We start from the raw sequence: 18,425 nt of genomic DNA, 5'->3' as shown, positions 1-18,425 counted from the left end.
CTTTTTTTTTTTCGTCCCTGTCGACCCCTCGACTGCGATCACGCAAACTCACGTACACGCAACCGCCCATGGCGGCCGTGACGCAAAGCACCGACGCTTTTTTTTTTTGCCTCTCGACAGTAAAAGATAGACGCCCTTCGCCTTCGTGTGTGTGTGTGTGTGTGTGTGCTTTTCTTTCCGCGTCGCTGTCGAACGCTTCCATCTCGGTCTTGGCCCCCCCCCGTGCTTGCCTGCATCCCTCTCGCCTGTTCCCGTGCCGCTGCTGAAGGGCTCGTCCCCACCTCACACACGCCTCCTTCGACCTCGCGTAACCTCGGTGTCCTTCGCACACGCGCACGCGAAACAAGAAAAAAGACGGTTTCTGTCGTGGTGTACAGAGATCTGAAAAGAGAATGCACTCATCGAGACGCGCGGACGGGGGTAGACAAAGGAGTAAAATCCCGCCCATCGCAAGAGAGGCGAGGATACATGGCGCATCTGCCCCTTGAAAACACACACACACACGCAGAATGCACTGAAATGTTGTTCATCCCTCGCCGTCTCCGCCTTCCCATCCTCTCGGATCTACAAGGCACGCCCCCCTCTCTCCCCCCATCTCTTCACCGTAGCTCCGTCAACCGCCTCACTTGTTACGTTACCGCACAGCCTTTCGGAGAGGGCAGAGGTCACAATTTAAGGAGCAAGAGCGCAGCGACGGCGGTCGTGCTCTCCACACCGTCCCCTGTTTTGAGCGCTTCTTTTCGTTCTCTTTTTTCCTTTGTAGCCACGGGGGATTATCTGACCTTGCGCGGTCGCGTGCGCAGCTCGACATGGACCCTTTTCAGCGAACGGCCGATGTCCCGCGCCACGCCTTTCGCGTTGTGCCGATGACACATCTCACCTCCACGACCGGGGCCGAGACGTCTGAGTTCACCTGGTCCTTCCCTGACGGGAGCGCGTCTCCGTCCTCTGCCGTCGGTGCACTGCCCTTTGGCGGCTTCGCCGTAGGGGTCCCTCAGAGCGGCACTGCTGCATGGATACCGTCAAGCTTTCATAAGCTGCCTGAAAGCGAGGAAACGACGCGGAATCTACGGAAGTGGCGTCAGTTCGGACTTCAGATTGGGTCGGCGGCTTCGTCGCGGCCGTCGCCGTCACCAGAACAACAGCGGCCACGGACCACCGCCCGTCTTCGCCGCGAGGAAAGCGCCGACGACAAGGACGGGGTCCAACTGCGGCACGAGTGCCGCCAGAACATAGCTGCAGCGCCGGCTCTCTTATCGCATAGCGGCCCAAGCAGCACACGTATCCATGCGCGGCGCATCGCCGACGCCTCCTCCAAAGAACGAGCGGCAGTGAACCCTGCTCACGACGACGTAGTAGTCGTCGTGAGCGACGATGACGAGCACGGCGCACATGGTGGGAGTGCGGTGTGCCAATGGCAAACCGAGGCGACCCCGCAACGCAGGGCGCCGCGCACCCGCATCCCTGCTCCGGCGCTGGTTACGCTGCCCAAGCGTACCCCTGACACAAGCGACGTCGCCGGCACCGACGCCATCTTTCGACTGCAGGTGGAGCTGGCAAAACTATCAGAGAAGGTGCAGCACAGCACCGAGGAGCAAAGGTGTGGGCCTCCAAGGCGCAACGGCAGCGTCAGTGGCGACGGCGGATCATCCCTGTGGGCAGCGAAGCGCGGGGGCGGCAAGAAACGGAAGAGGGATGCGGAGACAACTCACAACAATGATGGCGACGAGGAGGCGGAGGCAAACGTGGGCAGCGAACGAGACGAGACCGGCGCCGTCATGCAAAACCAGAGTGCATCCAGCAGCGGCGCTCGAAGCAAGCCAACACCACTGAGGCGCGATTGTGCCGGCACGAAAGCCGCTGCTGACGCCTCCGGTGCGAAACGAAAGCCGAAGACGAGGAAGCGGGGTGGGGGCGACGCAATCCTCCCCGGTGCCTTGGGCCCCTCTGTGTGTGCAACGCCGGCTCCTCGCACGCTTTTCTCTCTGGCATCTTCCGAAGCTGGCGGGGGTGCGATGGCGGAGCTGCAGGGTGGACCCACCGCGGCGGCCACGGTCTCTGTCCCCTACATCTATCTGCAGGAATCGGCCGAGGAGCTGTTCAGCGACGTGCACCGTGCCCTCAACGACCCGGATCGCATCCAAGCACCACCCCTGTTTGTCGGCGTTTCGGCCCTCAGTAGCAATGTCAACGCGGCGGCGGCGCTCGCGAGTGTGGAGTCTCGCACGAACTTTACCTACTACAGCAGCGGCGCCAAGACGGCGAAGCGCCGCGTGTCGTGCTGTTTCTCCTCCCTCGACCCCGTGCGTAGCCACCAGCACGTCGAGCTTGTTCTGATACGGTGGAAAGACGACATGTACGCGCTGCCGGCACAGACCGTTGGCTTGGCGCTTCTGTGCCGCGTCCTCACAGAGCTACCCGGGGTGGAGCTCATTACCTTCAATGCGCAGGTGCTCCTGGTGGCGCTACTCGCTTACTACAAGGGCACATTGTGGTCGAACTGTGTCAGCGACGTGCGCGTGATGGCGTGGATGGCTCAGCTGCACGTGGCAAGTACTCTGTCGAAAGCTCCGTCCGCCGTGCGCGCTTGGGCAGGGGGAGGCACCGCCGCTGCCGCGGACGGGGCGAGTGACGCGGACACGAGTGTGCTCTACGACTACAATCAGCTGCTCTTGCACGTTTGTGGCGGGAAGCTGCCGCCGACAGTGCAGCTGGAAAGCATGAGCAACGCAGGGTGCTTCTCGCACTCAACGATCATTTTTGCCGAAGGCATCGGGACTGCCGCCGCCGCCGCAGCAGCAGCAGCCCCGGCGCCGCCCCTGACGTCCGCACAGTGCCAGCTAGCTCATCAAGTGTACTACTTGGCCACTGTGTACCGCAGTCTTTACGGTCTGCTGGGCAGCAAAGGGCTCCTGCAAGCGTTCCTGCGGCAGGAGAAGCGGATTGCGCTGCTGCTGGCGCTTCTCAAGTACAATGGCATGCGCGTGGATCTGCATGAGGTTCACCGCTACCAGAAGAGCTGCGAGGCGGAGATGGCACGGCAGCGCCAACTTGCCAACAAGCTCGTCCCGGAGCTTGGCGAGGACTTCAATATTCAGAGCCACGATCAGTGTCGCAAGGCACTCTACGAGGTGCTTCAGCTGGGCAAATACTTGCTTAAATCCGGAAATGGCGAAGACGTCGGTGCCACCGGGCTCACAATCACAAAAGGGGGGCGGCTGTCGACGGCGGAGGACACACTGCGTGCCCTCGCCCGGCATCACAAGTTTCCTGCGTGCTTGTTGCGCTATCGCAAGGTGTCGAAGCTGATGCAGACATACATCGAAGGGATGATGAGCTACGCCGTGGTGCGCTCTAGCGCACAAGCAAGCCCAGCTCCTTGTCTCGGCAGCGTTAACGCTGAGACGGGAACTAGTGAGAGCACGAAAGGGCGGCAGCAGGCGCACGGCGATGATGAGGGCGCCAAGGCCGTGTCGCTGCTGTTTACAAGCGAAGCGGTGGACATGAACGACGACAGCCCGTTTGTGGATCGCCGGCTTCACACGAGCAGCAGCGGATACAGCGCTAGCGGCGCCGAGCCAATGCCAGCACGAAATCAACGGAGCAGCCGCGAGGAGGCAAGTGCGACGCCGGTGGGCGAGGTCATTCTTCCTGCAAGGGGGTACGCCACGCTGCACCCAAACTTTCTTCAGGAGGGCACCGACACTGGACGGCTATCCTGCGTTGAGCCGAATCTTCAGAATCTTCCACGTAATGGCATCACAGCCGCCGTTGCAGGCAACGACGCCGAGGAGGACGGCGAGGAAGACCTCTTGGGCTTTCGGCGCTGCTTCGTCGCCACTGACGGATGCGTGCTCTTGTCCATTGACTACGAACAGATCGAGCTACGCGTACTAGCGCACCTGTGCGGCGACGCCGCGCTCGTAGAAGCGCTGACGACATCGGCAGATATTCACCGGGCGATCGCCGAGGTGGTCTTCAAGAAGAAGCCCGTAAGCACTGAGGAGCGCCGTCTGGCCAAGCGCGTCGTATTTGGTTTGCTCTACGGCGCCGGCCCCAAGACGCTCGCGACGCACATGGGTGTTACGGTTGATCGGGCGTTGCACATCACCTCGTTGCTGGCAAACGCCTTCCCCGGTATCGACGCGTATCAGCGCCGCGTCATCGAGGAAGCCCGCACCAATGGGTTCGTGCGCACTCTCAGCGGTCGCCTGAGGTACCTGCCGGACATCCGCAGCACAGTGCTCTCGCGACGGTCGTACGCGGAGCGACAGGCCTTCAACAGCGTCGTGCAGGGCAGCGCCGCAGACGTGATGAAGATGGCGATGCTTGCCGTGTCAAAGGAGGTGCTGCAGCGCTACGATCGCTCCGACGTGTCCCTGCTTTCGCAGATCCACGACGAGATGGTCTTCATGGTGCGCAAGGAGCTGCTCCCGATGGTGGTGCCGCTGGTATCCTCAGCGATGTCGCACGCCATGCAGTTGCTCGTACCGCTGAGTGTAACGGCCAAGTTTGGCGATTCGCTGGGTAACTTGCAGGAGTGGTCCGTGGAGCACGACCTAGGCGTGGTGTAGACGTGTAGCAATGCGCCGATAGCGTGCGCGCGCATGTGCATGAGAAATAACGGAGAGGGGGAGCGGGCGGGTAGGTGCGAGCCCCTCTTCAGAACTCGCGAAATCGCTGCTGTTGCTGCTGTTTCTCTGCAATTCATTCATCTCTTCGATTTGCAGATGCGGGCTTTCTTCTTTGTGTAAGGGTGCCACTGCGCGGATCAGCACACACACACACACACACACAATCTGCTCTTTGGTACAGGGAAAAACTCAAACGAACGTTGGTCTTCATCGCCTTGACGAGGAAGGCGCTCGACAGACCATCAGCAATGTATGTGCGCCCTCCTCCTTCAGTGACGAGACGAGCTCGGCAAGGCACCGGGCCGGTTCACCGTAACATCCCCGTAAGCTCTTTCCTACTTATAATCTGCGTTTTCCTGCGTTTTTCCCCCTTCCTGTGCACCTCCTTCCTGGCCTACTGCCCTGCCATCATCGCACCCTGCCGGCCAACGCGTGTGGAGCACACGCGCGCTCGCCACGCTACTGCTGACGCGGTTGTGTGCACTTTTTCTCAGTCACCCGTTTCCTATTACCGGTCTGCATCATTTCCCACAACCACGTACGGCACCGTTTTCATCGGCAGAGCTCACTTGGCATTATACACATGCACACGTCCCTACTCAACTTCGGTTGCTGTTCTTATTCTTTTGTTTTTTTTCTTCGGATCTAATCATCCTACGCACCGTCGACGCCGAAATGCGTGCTCGCTCTCTCCTGCGGCAGCAGGCCTCAGCCGCGACACTGCAGCCTCTCCGCTCCGTTGTGGCCATTGGGCTGCGTCAAGAATTTGATCCGCACTGGCCACTTCCGCTTCCGCCGCCGCTGCCGATGAACAAGCAGAAGCATACGCTGGTGCTGGACATTGATGAGACACTCATCCACACGTACGCCATGGGCCTTCATGACGACAGCAAGGACCACACCCGCGACCCAGCGCTGCAGGGTGTCTCCCTCATCGACTACAATGTGCTGCTTCGCCCGCATCTGAAGGAGTTTCTGGAAGAGGTGAACCAACTCTTCGAGGTGGTCTTTTGGACGGCAGGGACCGCCTCGTACTGCTGCGCCGTGCTTGACGCGCTCGAGCAGCAGGTGATGCAGCTGCCGCGCTCCTTCTACAGCTATGTGGAGCTAGCCAAGGAAAGTCGTAAGATGAAAAGCAGCACAAGCCACACAAACTTCTACGCCCTCTCACGCACGCAGACGCTGGAGCAGCAAGGGTACATGAAATACCTTCCTATGCTAGGGCGGAAGATGAGCAGCGTCGTTATGCTGGACGACAACGTGCGCAGCTTCCCACTCACCCCACGCAACGGCATTCGCATCGACGCCTTCGACCCTGACGACCATGTGTTACAGCGCTACATATTCGCCCTGCGCCGAGTCCAGAAAGAGAAGCCGCACGAGATGGAAGCCGCCCTGGTGCAGTGCCTGCAGCAGGGACAGCAAGAGATTGCTCGTCTGGAGAAGGATCGTGCCTTGCTGGATGTGCTGCCGGTGCTGCGCGCTGTGGCGCAGGTGCCCGCCGGCCAGGACGTGACAAAGGAGCTGGACCACTGGCGGGACCTCGATTACGTTCGCTGCGACGACTTTATGGAAACCATGAATGTGCGCTCCGCGGTGCGGCAGCAGATCCTCGGCGTCACGCTGCCAGAGCGGCGCAGCACACCGATTCCGGCTCAGAAGCTGGGTTTCATGAACAGCGGCTTTTTGGAATCAGCGAACGCAGAGATGACGCTGCATCACACTCGTAGCGTGCGCCATTCCAAACTGTAGTCCCTCGGGGAGCCGCTGTCCAGCGGAGAGGGGTGCCGAATTTGAGGCCCGTGCCGCGCTCTCCACGCGTTGCTCGACGTGTCCTCTCTGCAATGTGGTGCACGCGCGCTGTTCTGATGTAGGTTGTTGTTGCCTTGGTTTTCTCTCACGTGGCTTAGATGAACTAGTGCCCTCACGAACCATGCCACACACGCCGTCACTGTAAATCTGCCATCTTGCCGCTTGTCTCCAACAGGCGAACGCATGGGCCAGCCGCGGTGCACATCAGTGCTCTGCTCAGTCCTGTCACATTGGTGTGCGGATTTTCAGACCATGTCTGCCCTCCTGGCACCCGCAATCCAAGGCTTCGCGCCGTAAACAGCTTAGCACCCCTTCCAGGTCTCTCTCCCCCTCGCCTTTGCCACGTCACAGCCACCAGCGGCCCATAGTGTCTGGTTCGCGCGCCACGCAAAGCGAAGTGCAGCCGTTGCCCCAATGGAGCTACAGGAGATCGACCACCTTCTCGAAGAGCTGACAGCTCTACTTGCCTCGCAAGAAAGTGGCCGCGACGATGCCGCCATTGAACCAGCGATTCTCAACGCCGTCGCGGACTACGTCGAAGGCGTCGACTCCACCGGCGCTGGCCTCGACCACCTCAGAAAGGCACTCGAAGCCGCCGTCGGCGAGGACGACCGCTCGGCGAAGCAGCGCATGAAGGCAGCAGGCTGCAGTCGCGCCATCCGGCTGCTGCACGATGCCGCCTGGCTGGCGTGAAGGTGTCACATCCGCATACCCCAAAACCAAAACATAGCAGAAGCGCCCAAGCGCAACCTCCCCCCCCCCCCCCAGCCAACCGGCGGCGGCGGGGAAAACCCCAGCGCGGCACCGAAGCCCCCCGCCCCACCCCACCCCACCCCACCCAAACCCCAAACGAAACCCAGCTCTTCACCCCACCACCACCCAACCCCCCCCCTGACCAAAAAGCCCTCGGGGCTATGCGCAAGCGATGCCGAAAGGTGGGCGAATGCGCGCCGGCCCACGGCGGCCCAAAAGGCGAAAAGCGCCACGCAAAGGAAGCAGCCAGGCCGAGCCGAGTGGGGGCCGCCCCAGAACCACACGCACCTCCCCCCCCCCTCCTCGGCAGGGGGAACCACTCACCCCCCCCCGTGGAGACCCACCAAAGGACGACGGCACAGCGCGCGTTTCGACGGTGGACCTGAGAGCCGATACCGCGGCGATCGGGACGGCCCGACAGCCCGCAGAAGCGAAAGCCCCAGACCCTTCGTTAACAGCACCGAGGCACTGCTGCTGGAAACGCTCGATGTAGTCACAGAATGTGCCAAAACTTTCCCGGAGACAACCTAGCCGCAGGAAATGCGAGCGAACCTGGAACAGCACAGCACAACCCTCGAAGAGACCCCGTTTCAGCAACGACAGCGTTTCAGCTGCAGTGGAGAAGTTTGGCAATCCATCGCATCGCACAATGTCAGTGGTGTTTTCAGCCACGGGGGGCACCGGTGTTCGCGCCGAAGACCATGTAATGAGAACACCGTTATCTGCAACTGACAAAAGGAAGCCCACTTCCCCATATAAAGCTTTTTGTTGTTAGACAGAACGGCAGTTCATTTCATTCAAACTCTTGTGATCGCTATATCCCCTTTTCCTACATCTGACGGTGTACTGGCAACAGAAGCCACAGATATTTTTCTATTTTCCTTCATCGTCTCCACTCTACAAGCCTGGTCATTGTCGCAGGTGGTTCCAACGCGACGCTATCTAGGGCCTCACCGCCGGCATACCTAGCGGCAAACTGCTCTGGCCTCCCCCATGTCGTAGGCAATCGACCCCGCCACAACCAGAGGTGGCCCGGCGTTGGGAGGGATAGGGAAGGCTGCCCGGTTTCCCCATAGAGCAGGTACGAAGCCCCTAGATGCCACGCATCGAGGTGTGTCCCCTTCTGTCGTCAGGGAAAGATTCAGCTATGCGAAAAAGAAAAGAAAACCGTGAATTAGACTACATTCACTTAACAACCAAGGGTTCTCATCTACAGTCTCTTTCGCTCCCTTTCTCATTCCACCCTTTCGGTTGTCATAGATCACATGAAAACTATAACATCGAGTGTGGTCGCGGCCCGGCTGTGTGGTGTTTTTGTGGACAGTAGCGCGGCCTGGCTATCCTATGGAGAGCGTATATGGGCAGAGATGATGCAGACTCTGCGGCAGCAGCCGGCGCATTTGAAAATCATGGGCATGGACTCGGAGTGGTGTCGCAATTTGCCGCTGGCGGTCGTTCAGTTTGCAACATCCAGCCACTGCTTTGTGCTTCACATCAGCTTTTTCGACGGCCGCACTTTGCCCGCCGCTGTGAAGGAGGCGCTCTGCGACCCGAGCATTATAAAATGTGGAGTCGGTGTAAGCGGCGATGTCTCGCGCCTCCAAAAGGAGCAGAACATCACGATTCAGAGTGTGCTTGACGTAGCTCAGTACAGCGCTCTGTTTGGCCTTCATCAAGGTGCACAATCAAACCTGAAAGTACTTGCGAAGAGTGTCGCGAATCTATCGATTGAGAAGGACAAAATGATTACACGTAGCAACTGGGAGCTGCCGCTTTCGGACAGCAGGGTCAACTATGCAGCGGAAGACGCACTGGCCTCCTATTTGGTTGGCCGGGCCGTGATGCTGAAGGCATCGGAGGTGACCGACATGAGTGCAGACACCTTCGATGCTGTGCAGTGGCTCCAGCGCACCTCGTCGAAGGCGGCAATGGAGCTAAAGAAGCTGCAGCGGGAAACGTCGAAATCGGAGGCCGAAAAGAGGAAGAAAGCTTGCCCCGCATCCAAGATCAGTGGCGGTGATGCGCTCCTAGCGCAGTTCCGCAGCGGCACCAAAGTGCGTGTGCTGGACAGAAACGGAAACTTCATATTCGAGTGCTCGTCAGGAAGGGGGAAATTCTACGTGATGGAAAAGAATCTGGCGGTGATCACAAAGCATGCAAAGAGTGATCCGCGCAAGGCTCTTGAGATACAGCTTTTGTTTGATCCGAAAGTGAAAGTGCGGCTTTGCATGTATCAAGCCTTGGGGTTCTGTGAGCTGCAAGACCAGTGCCCATTCGCTCACGGCGCGAGCGAGCTGCAGGCAGACGCTGCAGCCTTAGTGGATTCGCAAATCCCAAGCTGCGCTTGTTGCTTGGGCACTAAGGGGCTCCTGCGCCACGCTATAACACCCCCGTCGTTTCGAAAATTCATGCCGCCACCTCAACGACAGGCACTCGACGACGATTATCTACCTGTGTGTAAGCAATGTAACTCAACTCTGCGCCTCTACTATGACGAGGAGATGAAGAGATGCTACACCCAGGCCGAGGAGTCGAGCACCATGGTGTGCGACGTCAAAGTGGCGGCAAAGTGCACTTTGTATGCTCGCCTGTTGCTGGACGCCGACAAGCTCGCGAAAATCCCGGCCAACCGCCGCGAGGAGCTCCAGCAATTTGTGAAGCAGAACTGGAAGAGCACCCTCTTTGAAGAGTTCAATTCTGGTTTTGAAATTCATGAGCCCGTGGTGCGAGAAGCGGCGTTCCTGGAGCGGCTTGGGAAAATCGTCCCCGGTGACATGAGAGCAAAAGTGACCATGGCCGTTCTCGTTGGCGATGATGAGGAAAAGGCGCAACAGTTCAATAAGCGTTGGCGTGACTACTGCTTTAGTACGTGTGGTTTGATGGAAAAGAAGAGCAACCATATGAGCTATAATGCCTGGAAGGCCTACCGCGCTCATAATGGCGAGCCGCAAGCCGATGACGAAGAGGATGGCACTCCGCAATAAGATCACTTGAAAACTTAGCAGGGCTGTTGATTCCAATGCGCCGTCGCTTTCTACTGATACTTGAAACAAAAAATGTGCCGAAAAGTCACCCGGTCTGATATACAGGCGCTATGTGGATGGCGCGCATCTGCTTATGCTTTCGTAAGCAGGCACGGAAAGGGCACCCTCAACGCAGATGAGAAGTCTCTTTCTATGCTGATTCTGCATGATGAGTCTTTTTTTTCGGTGGAACATCTTTTTTTTCTCTTTTTTATTGTTTCGAATTATTCCCTTGCATAATCGATTTGCATCCGTACTTTAGCTTTTGTGATTGAGCTTTCGCTGGAATATGCGCACCTGCGTATTCACGTCTCACAAAAAAAAGTTGCACACCAGTTGCTGAGTGATTTGCTTGTGCAGCATGGAGGGTTTTGCGGTGATGTCTGACGCTGCTGCAGACGCGCGCATGAAGGAGAAGGATACTCATCTGGCGAACCTAATTATCGAGAAGCGTGCGGCGGCAAAGGAGATAGAGGGGTTGAAGGCCGAGATAGCCGACCTGCGAGCGCAGCTTCAACGGGCAACATCCCGGGGGCTGCTTCCCTACGCTGAAGGACTCTCACCCACCCTTGCCGAGGAGAAAACAGCGCCTAACAACGCACCGATAGAGGAGATATCTATTTGGAATGAGGAACTTATCCACACAGTAGAACAACTGCAGCGCTCACTCATTCAGCTGGAAGCGAACTCGAAGGCGCAGCTCATTACCCTTACCGATCGCCTGAACCAGATGAGGGAGGAGAATGAGAGGCTGCTGCGCGAGAACGATTCACTCAAGGCTCGCATCGGGGACGACGTCTTGCGGCAGCGACAAACAAATCGTATCGAGGTGGCGTTTGAGCGCAGTCGCATCGCCGCGCGAGTGCGGGCAGCCGGACTTCAGCGACTCGAGGCAGCAGAGGCGAACTTGATGGAAGCTCACGATGATGTGTATCATGTCCAACGCTGGGACGCAATGCTGCTTCCTCAGCGCGACGTCTCCTTTGTTTTTCACTTTGTCTCGAATGTTACATATCCTCTCGGCGACGTCGAGGAGCTCATTATGAAGGTATATCAGCAGTTTCTCTTTCACAGCAGCTCCTGCTGCCGTGGCTACCGCGTGGGATTCTATAAAAGCATGGAGGTGTTTGTGTTCCAGGCGCCGTCTGACGCGCTTCTGTTTGCAAAGGAGTGCCACGAGCAGCTGGTGCGCCTCTCGTGGTTTTCGTGCATTGAGAATATGCCGTCATTCTCCACCATCACTGAAAACAACAAGGTGCTGTACAAAGGCCCCCGCATCCACACCTGCATCTTTACATGCTCGCCAGAGTCGTACGTGGACCCTGTCTCTGGGAAGTACGCCTTTTTCGGACCGGAGGTCGTGGAAGCAGTTCAGGCCGCCATTGAGCAGTGCCCAATTGGCGAAATTGTGGTTAATGAGAAGTGGTCGCAGCTCATGTGCATGCAGTCGCGGATGCGAGAGGATCGATCAGCGCTGACCGAGAGCAACGTGGCCGAGCTGCGCGAGTGTCTGGGGCCTATGTGGAACGTTGTGGGGCTCCCTGGTGCGCATCATATCATTGCCTCAATCCTGCCGTCAGGACTGCGCGGTCGCCGAGGAGTGGAAGCATCCGTGCTGTACCCGAGCCGCAAATACCCGTGCTTGGAGATGAAAGACAGCGCCTCTGTGGTGTGCATGGTGGTCAATAGGATGAAAGGAATGCTCCCTGACACCTTCGAAGCCCCAGAGGAGGGTCGCCAAAAGTCGAACGGGGGTGATGATGTCATTCTGCAGCAGATGCGACGCCGCCCGAACTTTTGGCATGACGCTGTTGCCAAGGCGCCTTTGCATACCTCGACTCAGCAGCCGAGCACCGAGTTCTCAGATAGCGCCGCCAAGCTGCTGGAACTTTTTGTGGTGCAGAAAGAAAATAGCAATCTCGTAACACTCTATCGCAAGGCGGAGGCTGTTAGCGCGGTGCTGGAGCGGAACATAATGGAGTCCGAAGACCGTTTTGAGATCAGGAAGCACAAAACACTGCACCCGTCGGAGACAGCCTACATCTGCACCATCGACACAGGTGATGAGAGTATCTGGAAGCGGCTACTTCTGAAGAGCATCTCGGATGAGCAGTTTGAGTCGATTCAGAACACCATCCGTGGTGACGTCCACAACGCCGCCAAGGTGCACTTTGGATTCCTCATGAGCGGCAACTACTCTGATGTGTTCACGTACGTGTTTCGCGAGGTGGAGCAAGCCCTCGCTTTTGTGTCTGAAATGTACATCAAGGTCAACCGTACAGGTACAAAGTACGCCCACACATCGCTGGGCAAGGGTCGCGATATCTTCCTCTTCCGCGCCGGTGTGGTGAGCGGGTCCATGACTTCCATTTACCGCAACCTAGAAAACGGCGTACTTAAGTGCACCGGCCCGGCCATTCGCCTCTCCGGTACTCTGTGCGACCTCGCCGAAAGCGGAGAAATTCTTGCCATGGAGGACGTTATCCGCAGCTTCTACTCGAAGAAAGAGAACTTGCTTGATACACAGTACACCGTGAAGCAAAGGCCTCAGTTCATCGGCTCCCATGACGCCCCGGCGGTGGTGCACTCGATCCTGCCCAAGCCGTTTGCATACCGTCACAAGCAGCTGCGCAGCTTTGGGAAGGCTGCCGTGCAGAACAAGAATCTGTACCTACCCTACCGTTCCGTCCTGGCAGCGCTGACGCTGCGTCGGGATGAGCTGCCTCGACAGGGCGTGCTCGACATGATGGAGCAGCAGCAGCGCCGACTGGAATTTGGTGAGATGGCCCGCATGAGCGCCGAGGACAACTACGAGCGTGGCTGGCAGGTCAGCACGGCGACGACCTCGCCGCTGCGCAGCCCGTGGTTGCTGCTGTGCCAGCCGCAGGCAGAGGAGCAATCGGAGAACGTGCCTGCGCGTCGCCGTTCCGTGCGGTTTCGAACGATGGAAGAGGTAGATGCGGGCCTTATGTACGTTCGGCGCTCGACGAAACCCCGGGCGTTTCTCTACTGCGACGTCGCCGGTGCTGGCGCGATCACCCGGTCTGTAGCGCCACCCCTCTTAACGCTAGTCTGGGCACACTACAACTACATTGTGCAGAGCGCTGTGCGCAACTTTAGCGGCTACGTGGCGAAGACAAACTCCACGACTTCGTACTTGGTGGTGTTCGAGGAGCCTACCATGGCGCTTGAGGCGGCGCGGCAAATCCAGCTAGAGATGGTCGAATCGATGTGGCCAGAGGAGCTGCGCGTGCTGGAATCGACGCTGCATGTGAAGGACATAAAATCCCGCACGGTACTTTTCAACGGACCTCGCCCTCAGATCGCCGTGCATGTGTCGGACCAGTACACGTGGTGCTTCATCTCTCCCTCGTCTTCGCCCGCAGCTCTCAGGAGCGACGCCAGCAGCAAGGCCAAGAGTGAGGACGGCGCCGATGGTGGTAGCGCTACCGCTGAGCCCTTGAGCGTTGTCCATATCAGCGGTGTTGGTGTGGATGAGACCTTTGTGCTCGGCCTGCACGCACATGGTGGTGAGATACGTCTGAGTCGATCGCTGCTAAACGCAGTGGGCGCGCATCCGAGTGGAAAACTGCTGCTGGCGCAGCTGAAGATGGAGTTGGTGGTGACGCCGAGCGTGATTCACTCAGTCGAAGGTACCAAGGAGAAGAGTAGCACCACAACGGCGGAGGCCCAGAAGACACAGGGCAATAGCGAGCCGAAGGCTGTGAAAGCGAACGTCTTCGCCGAGGAGTGCGTGGCTGCTGTGCCGCGGCGGCTCGAGGGCCGCTTGGCGCTGATACTTCCGTCGACGAGCACCGCCTTTGGTGCTGCCAAGCGCACCGAGGCGGCCTTAGCGATGGCAACAGCCTCGGCGACTGAAGACAATGCGGAGAGCACAAGCGGTGAGGATGATGGTGCAGTCTCGGCTGACGACACCGGGAAGCTCGAGTCAGTCACACCCGCGGCTGTCACGACGGAAACGACGGGCCTCGCATCGGCAACGCTTCCTAGGGCCATAGTACTGCCAGCGGCTATGATGGCGCAGCATGCGTGGCTTGTAGAGCCCGAAGAATCCTTCAATCCCCTGCCGGCTGCGTTGCACTCGGACTGGAGCACCGTGACGTTGCAGCCGGCTAACGGCCTCAAGGATCTCGGCTTCTTGGAGGAGACGAGTAGGATTCAGACAGCGCTGCAGGAATTGCTCAAGATGTTTCCCTCGGCGCAGTTACTGGCCCAGGCGGTGGAGGGCGTGTCAGACGAGTCTGCGAGTGAGTTGCCGGCTGAGCACCAGGCTGACAGCTCCACCAATGCGGCCGCCGGTGGCGCAGCAGGAAAAAAGACGAGCACCGAAAATCGTTCGTCCACGAAGATCCCCGCACCGCCGACAGTGATGTCGGCCGCGCGTGGAAGTGTGAACCTCACCCGGCGATCAAAGGACGCTGCACTATCAAAGGCGTGTGCGACCTCCTCCGCGGCGCGTGTGGCTACTCGAGCCGCAGCCGTCAGGCAGTATGCACTTTTCATGGACTTTTCCAAGTATCTCATCACGGTGCTTCTGAACGCGCTTGAGATCGGCGCTGACCAGCGCTCTCCACCTGCTCTGCCGCTGCCACACTGCGGACAAAGCAGCAAGATCACAGCTGTCGGCCCGCCACCCATATCTAGTGACAGTGGCCCCTCAGGTCCTCCAGGTGGTAGTGCCGGCAGTGCCTCGCAGAAGAACTCTCGCAGCGCCGTTAGCGGGCGGGTTCACGGCACATCCTTTCGTGCAATCGAGTGCTCGTCATCGGGCAGCGCGCGCGAGTCGTGCGTCTCCTCGCTGCCCGGCATTCCGCCACCCAACGGGCGGCTTTTGAACAAGTCCCCCGCCGGGGCGCGTGCGAGCCTCACGCCCTCTCCTCTGAGCCGTGACGCGGAGCCGCAGGAAAGGGGCGCCTCCGACTCACTCTGTGAAGGCTTCAAGGTCAGCTCCGAGCGACCGTTCTTAAGCGCGCTTGACTACCTCGATGGTGCATGTCGCACGCTGGCACAGTTGTCAGGCACCGAGCTGGGCAAATTGGCAAAGATCCCAGCAGCGCCACTGTCGAAGTCCAAGGCATTTCCGTTCCGATCCAACAGCGCACGGCGTCACTGACATGGTGGCGCTGGAGCGCGCAGGTGTTTGTAGACGGTAGCTGCAGTGATGATGGTGCAGGCAGCGCCAAGAGTATATTGATGCCTGTAAAGCCGCCTAAAGAGCGTGAATTGAGAGCGGTATGGGCCGCAGACAGCGCTTGGTTAGGCGAGTGGGAAAGGGAGAGGGCTGCTGGCGTGGAAAAAAAAGCGTGGGGTGTCTAGTGTACGCAAACGTCGCCTCCTCTGCCGCGATGGATTCCCCTATGTTCTATCCATCACCTACTCGACCCTCCGGTCCACCTGAGTCTTTCTTTTTCTGTGTATGTGTGTGTGTGGGGGGGGGCAGGGGGGCTTTTGAGGGGTTTCTTTTCAGCTCTTTATCTTGGTTTTCGTTTCCAGTGCCGCGAGCACACCGATGTACAGCATAATGCACATGCAGCCCCCCTGCCACAGCCTTCTGCGCGACTCACACCGCTCGTGGCAATCAAGAGAGAGGTGGTGCGTTGATGTGGTCCGTTTGTGAGAGAGAAAGAGATAGGACGGTAGTGGTTCGGAATGGAAGCGGTGGCGTTGATGGTCTGTGTTTTTTTTTTCGTTTTTTCTTCGTATGCCTGTTGATGTAGATCGCTTATTATGGACGGGGTGGTGGTGTGTATTGTGTCTTGATTTGGTTTGCTCTACTGCCTTCTCCGTCCCCATCACCCATTCACCCGTGCGACATTGGCTGTTTTCCTTTGTCGTTTTTTTTTGTGCGAGAGATTTCCTTTTTGTGACACATGACGCACCCATGCAGATGCCGCTGTGCGCCAAAAAAAAATGGCACCTACATTCACTGGGGCTGGTCCCGCATGCTGTGTCGCTGAGGGTGACGTTGATCGTGGTATGCCGTTTTCAGTGATACACAGTGGTCGTCGTTGCAACAACAACGAAAGGGTAGCAAACGCAACAGCGAACCCCTCACCCCTCCCTCCGTTTCCTTTCTCTCTGATCGCCCACTCCTTCCTCTGGTCTGCACCGCATCATTCCCGCATCCGTTTATCTTCTGCCTTTTTGTTGTTGTTGTTTGTCTTCGTTCTCTCTCCTATTCCTTTGCGTTCATGTGTCCTCTCTTTGTATGTATCTGTATGTACACATGTCTCTTTTCACTGCTTTGGTGATCGTGCCCTCCACCTGCACAACACGTAGTGTATATTCTTTATGTTGTGCTCTTGAACCTCCGCCCCCCCCCCCCTCCCCTCCCCTCCCCTCCCTCTGTGAGAGGAAACGCGTGATGTATAGATACGCTCGTCCTGTATGTTGTTCATAGCTCTCAGTTCCTGGTGGCGTCTTACCCACCCCCGACAGCCAGAACCGCAAACGAGAAGGCGATACCGTCTATGCGGAGAAGATGAGAAACCGGGCGAGTACACGAGTGCGCGGGATTCGGCACCTTGGACGCATTCCATTTTCATTGTTTCTGGATTGTCTGCATGTGACGTGTTTTCGACGTCCTTTGCGAGCGTGGTTGTTGTCTCGCGTGGCCACCATCGCAGCGCTCACAGACTCCTCCTTGCGTGTGAGCAGCTGCGTTAGATACATGTTTTGCCGCTCATGACCCTCGGCAAGTGTCGATGACAGTGTCGAGAGGGACCTGGGCCTCGAGCACAATGTGTGTGTCTGTGTGTGGATGTACCTCAGAGAAGCACGCCCCCACCCCTCTCCCCCAATCGGCGCATGCATCTGAATGCCTCTGTGGGACTTTCTTTATCCTCCCTCTTCTCTCGCACGTCCCCGTTCTCTAACAACGCTTGAATCACCCCCGCACAATCATAAACACATGCATAAACGGTGCGCTTGCGTCGCTGCGAGTCAGAGCAGCCGTCGGCAGTGGGAGAGCACATTCGCTCCTCAATAAATAGGCGCATATGCGCGCGCACACACACACAGAGAGAGAGAGACGCAGACACCCTACCACATCCCCCCGGCCATAAAGACATCTCATTGCTTGGATGTATGTTTGCTTGCGTGGAGCTGTACGCGTGTTGGTTTCTTTGCGTTTACCTTGTGGATTTGGTGTGTGTGTGTGTACTTCTGAGTGCACCCCTGTCGTTCATTCCCCTTCCTCTCCTTTCTCTTTTCGGCTTTCCTCTTTTCATCTTCGTTGAGCTTCTTTTCCATCCGTCTGTCTGCAAGCCCAATCCTCTCCCCCCACCCCTCCCCCCATACAAGCGCGTCGTTACCTATTCTGTGTGCATGCCTGTGTCTGTGCGAGCGCGTATTCGATGCTTCGCTTATTTGAGCAGAAGTACGTTTTTTTTTCCGTGTTCTGCTTGGGAAGGAGGTGAGCGATACTTGGTGAAGTGCCGCCGCCTCCCCCCCCTCCCCCCCCTCCCTTCCCCCACTGTGTGCTCTACCACATCACCTTCTCTCTCCGTCTCTATTCGCTTCCTGTCCAAGGGTGGCGGGGGTGGGGGCAAAAACGACTGCGCAGGAGACTTCGGTGCAGTCACGGGATTCACTGCTAGACAAGTCGTCTCCAGCTGCACCAGGCCGCGCTCGTTCTGTGGCTACTGCTATTGTGTTGGTGGTGTCGAGAGCACCGGGAGCGTTTCACTGTCGAACAGAGCCTTCTGCATTCCTTGTTTTTTTTTCTCTGTGCTGTTACGTCCTGCGTGTTGGAAAGCCACGTCACATCGCATCTGGGTTGAATTGATAGAGGCAGCACTGCAATCCACGGTTGCCTTTTCAGTCAGCTCTTCCTTTTATTCGATTTCATATTCCGCTACTTTTTTTTTGCTCTGCGGTTCTTGCTGACTTACTGTTTCTCTTGCTGCTGCTTTCCGCGGTTGTGCTGATGCGCGTCAAAGCCGCTGCCCATCCGCGCACTTGGACGTATATTGCTGCTGCCTCTTCTCCCCCACCTTGCACTGTGTGTCGTCTGCATTGGCGGTCTTCTCGTAGTTGCGTGTTGATTCGCCCGCCCCCCCCCCTCGCGGATCGGCAGATCGGCCCGACTCGTTGTCGTTCTCTGCCTTTTTCTTTCCTTCACTGTGTTCCTCATCGTTTTGTCGGCTTCATCACGCTCTTTGTGTGTGCATGTGTGTGTGTG

The 18,425-nt window shown here is 57.9% G+C and overlaps 5 protein-coding genes across 5 annotated transcripts; all 5 read left to right on the top strand.

The window, feature by feature from the left end:
* Positions 1-1,778: 1,778 nt before the first annotated feature.
* On the top strand, positions 1,779-4,574 carry POL1A (putative mitochondrial DNA polymerase I protein A; the record flags this gene model as incomplete). The annotated part of the gene is made up of 1 exon (XM_001686170.1): positions 1,779-4,574. The coding sequence occupies one exon, from the start codon at positions 1,779-1,781 to the stop codon at positions 4,572-4,574; it is 2,796 nt and encodes a 931-aa protein (XP_001686222.1).
* Positions 4,575-5,309: 735 nt separating this feature from the next.
* Positions 5,310-6,386, top strand: LMJF_34_1250 (putative NLI-interacting factor; the record flags this gene model as incomplete). Its single annotated transcript, XM_001686169.1, has 1 exon — positions 5,310-6,386. The coding sequence occupies one exon, from the start codon at positions 5,310-5,312 to the stop codon at positions 6,384-6,386; it is 1,077 nt and encodes a 358-aa protein (XP_001686221.1).
* A 474-nt stretch (positions 6,387-6,860) lies between these two features.
* On the top strand, positions 6,861-7,139 carry LMJF_34_1245 (conserved hypothetical protein; the record flags this gene model as incomplete). The annotated part of the gene is made up of 1 exon (XM_001686168.1): positions 6,861-7,139. The coding sequence occupies one exon, from the start codon at positions 6,861-6,863 to the stop codon at positions 7,137-7,139; it is 279 nt and encodes a 92-aa protein (XP_001686220.1).
* A 1,427-nt stretch (positions 7,140-8,566) lies between these two features.
* Positions 8,567-10,183, top strand: LMJF_34_1240 (hypothetical protein; the record flags this gene model as incomplete). Its single annotated transcript, XM_001686167.1, has 1 exon — positions 8,567-10,183. The coding sequence occupies one exon, from the start codon at positions 8,567-8,569 to the stop codon at positions 10,181-10,183; it is 1,617 nt and encodes a 538-aa protein (XP_001686219.1).
* Positions 10,184-10,583: 400 nt separating this feature from the next.
* Positions 10,584-15,356, top strand: LMJF_34_1230 (conserved hypothetical protein; the record flags this gene model as incomplete). The annotated part of the gene is made up of 1 exon (XM_001686166.1): positions 10,584-15,356. One exon carries the CDS (start codon positions 10,584-10,586, stop codon positions 15,354-15,356), a length of 4,773 nt encoding a protein of 1,590 aa, XP_001686218.1.
* Between the last annotated feature and the right edge of the window lie 3,069 nt (positions 15,357-18,425).

Source organism: Leishmania major, chromosome 34 (assembly GCF_000002725.2).
Source record: "Leishmania major strain Friedlin complete genome, chromosome 34".
Taxonomy (NCBI): domain Eukaryota; phylum Euglenozoa; class Kinetoplastea; order Trypanosomatida; family Trypanosomatidae; genus Leishmania; species Leishmania major.
Note: the sequence above shows the minus strand (reverse complement) of the source record. Positions and strands in the feature narration are given on the sequence as shown.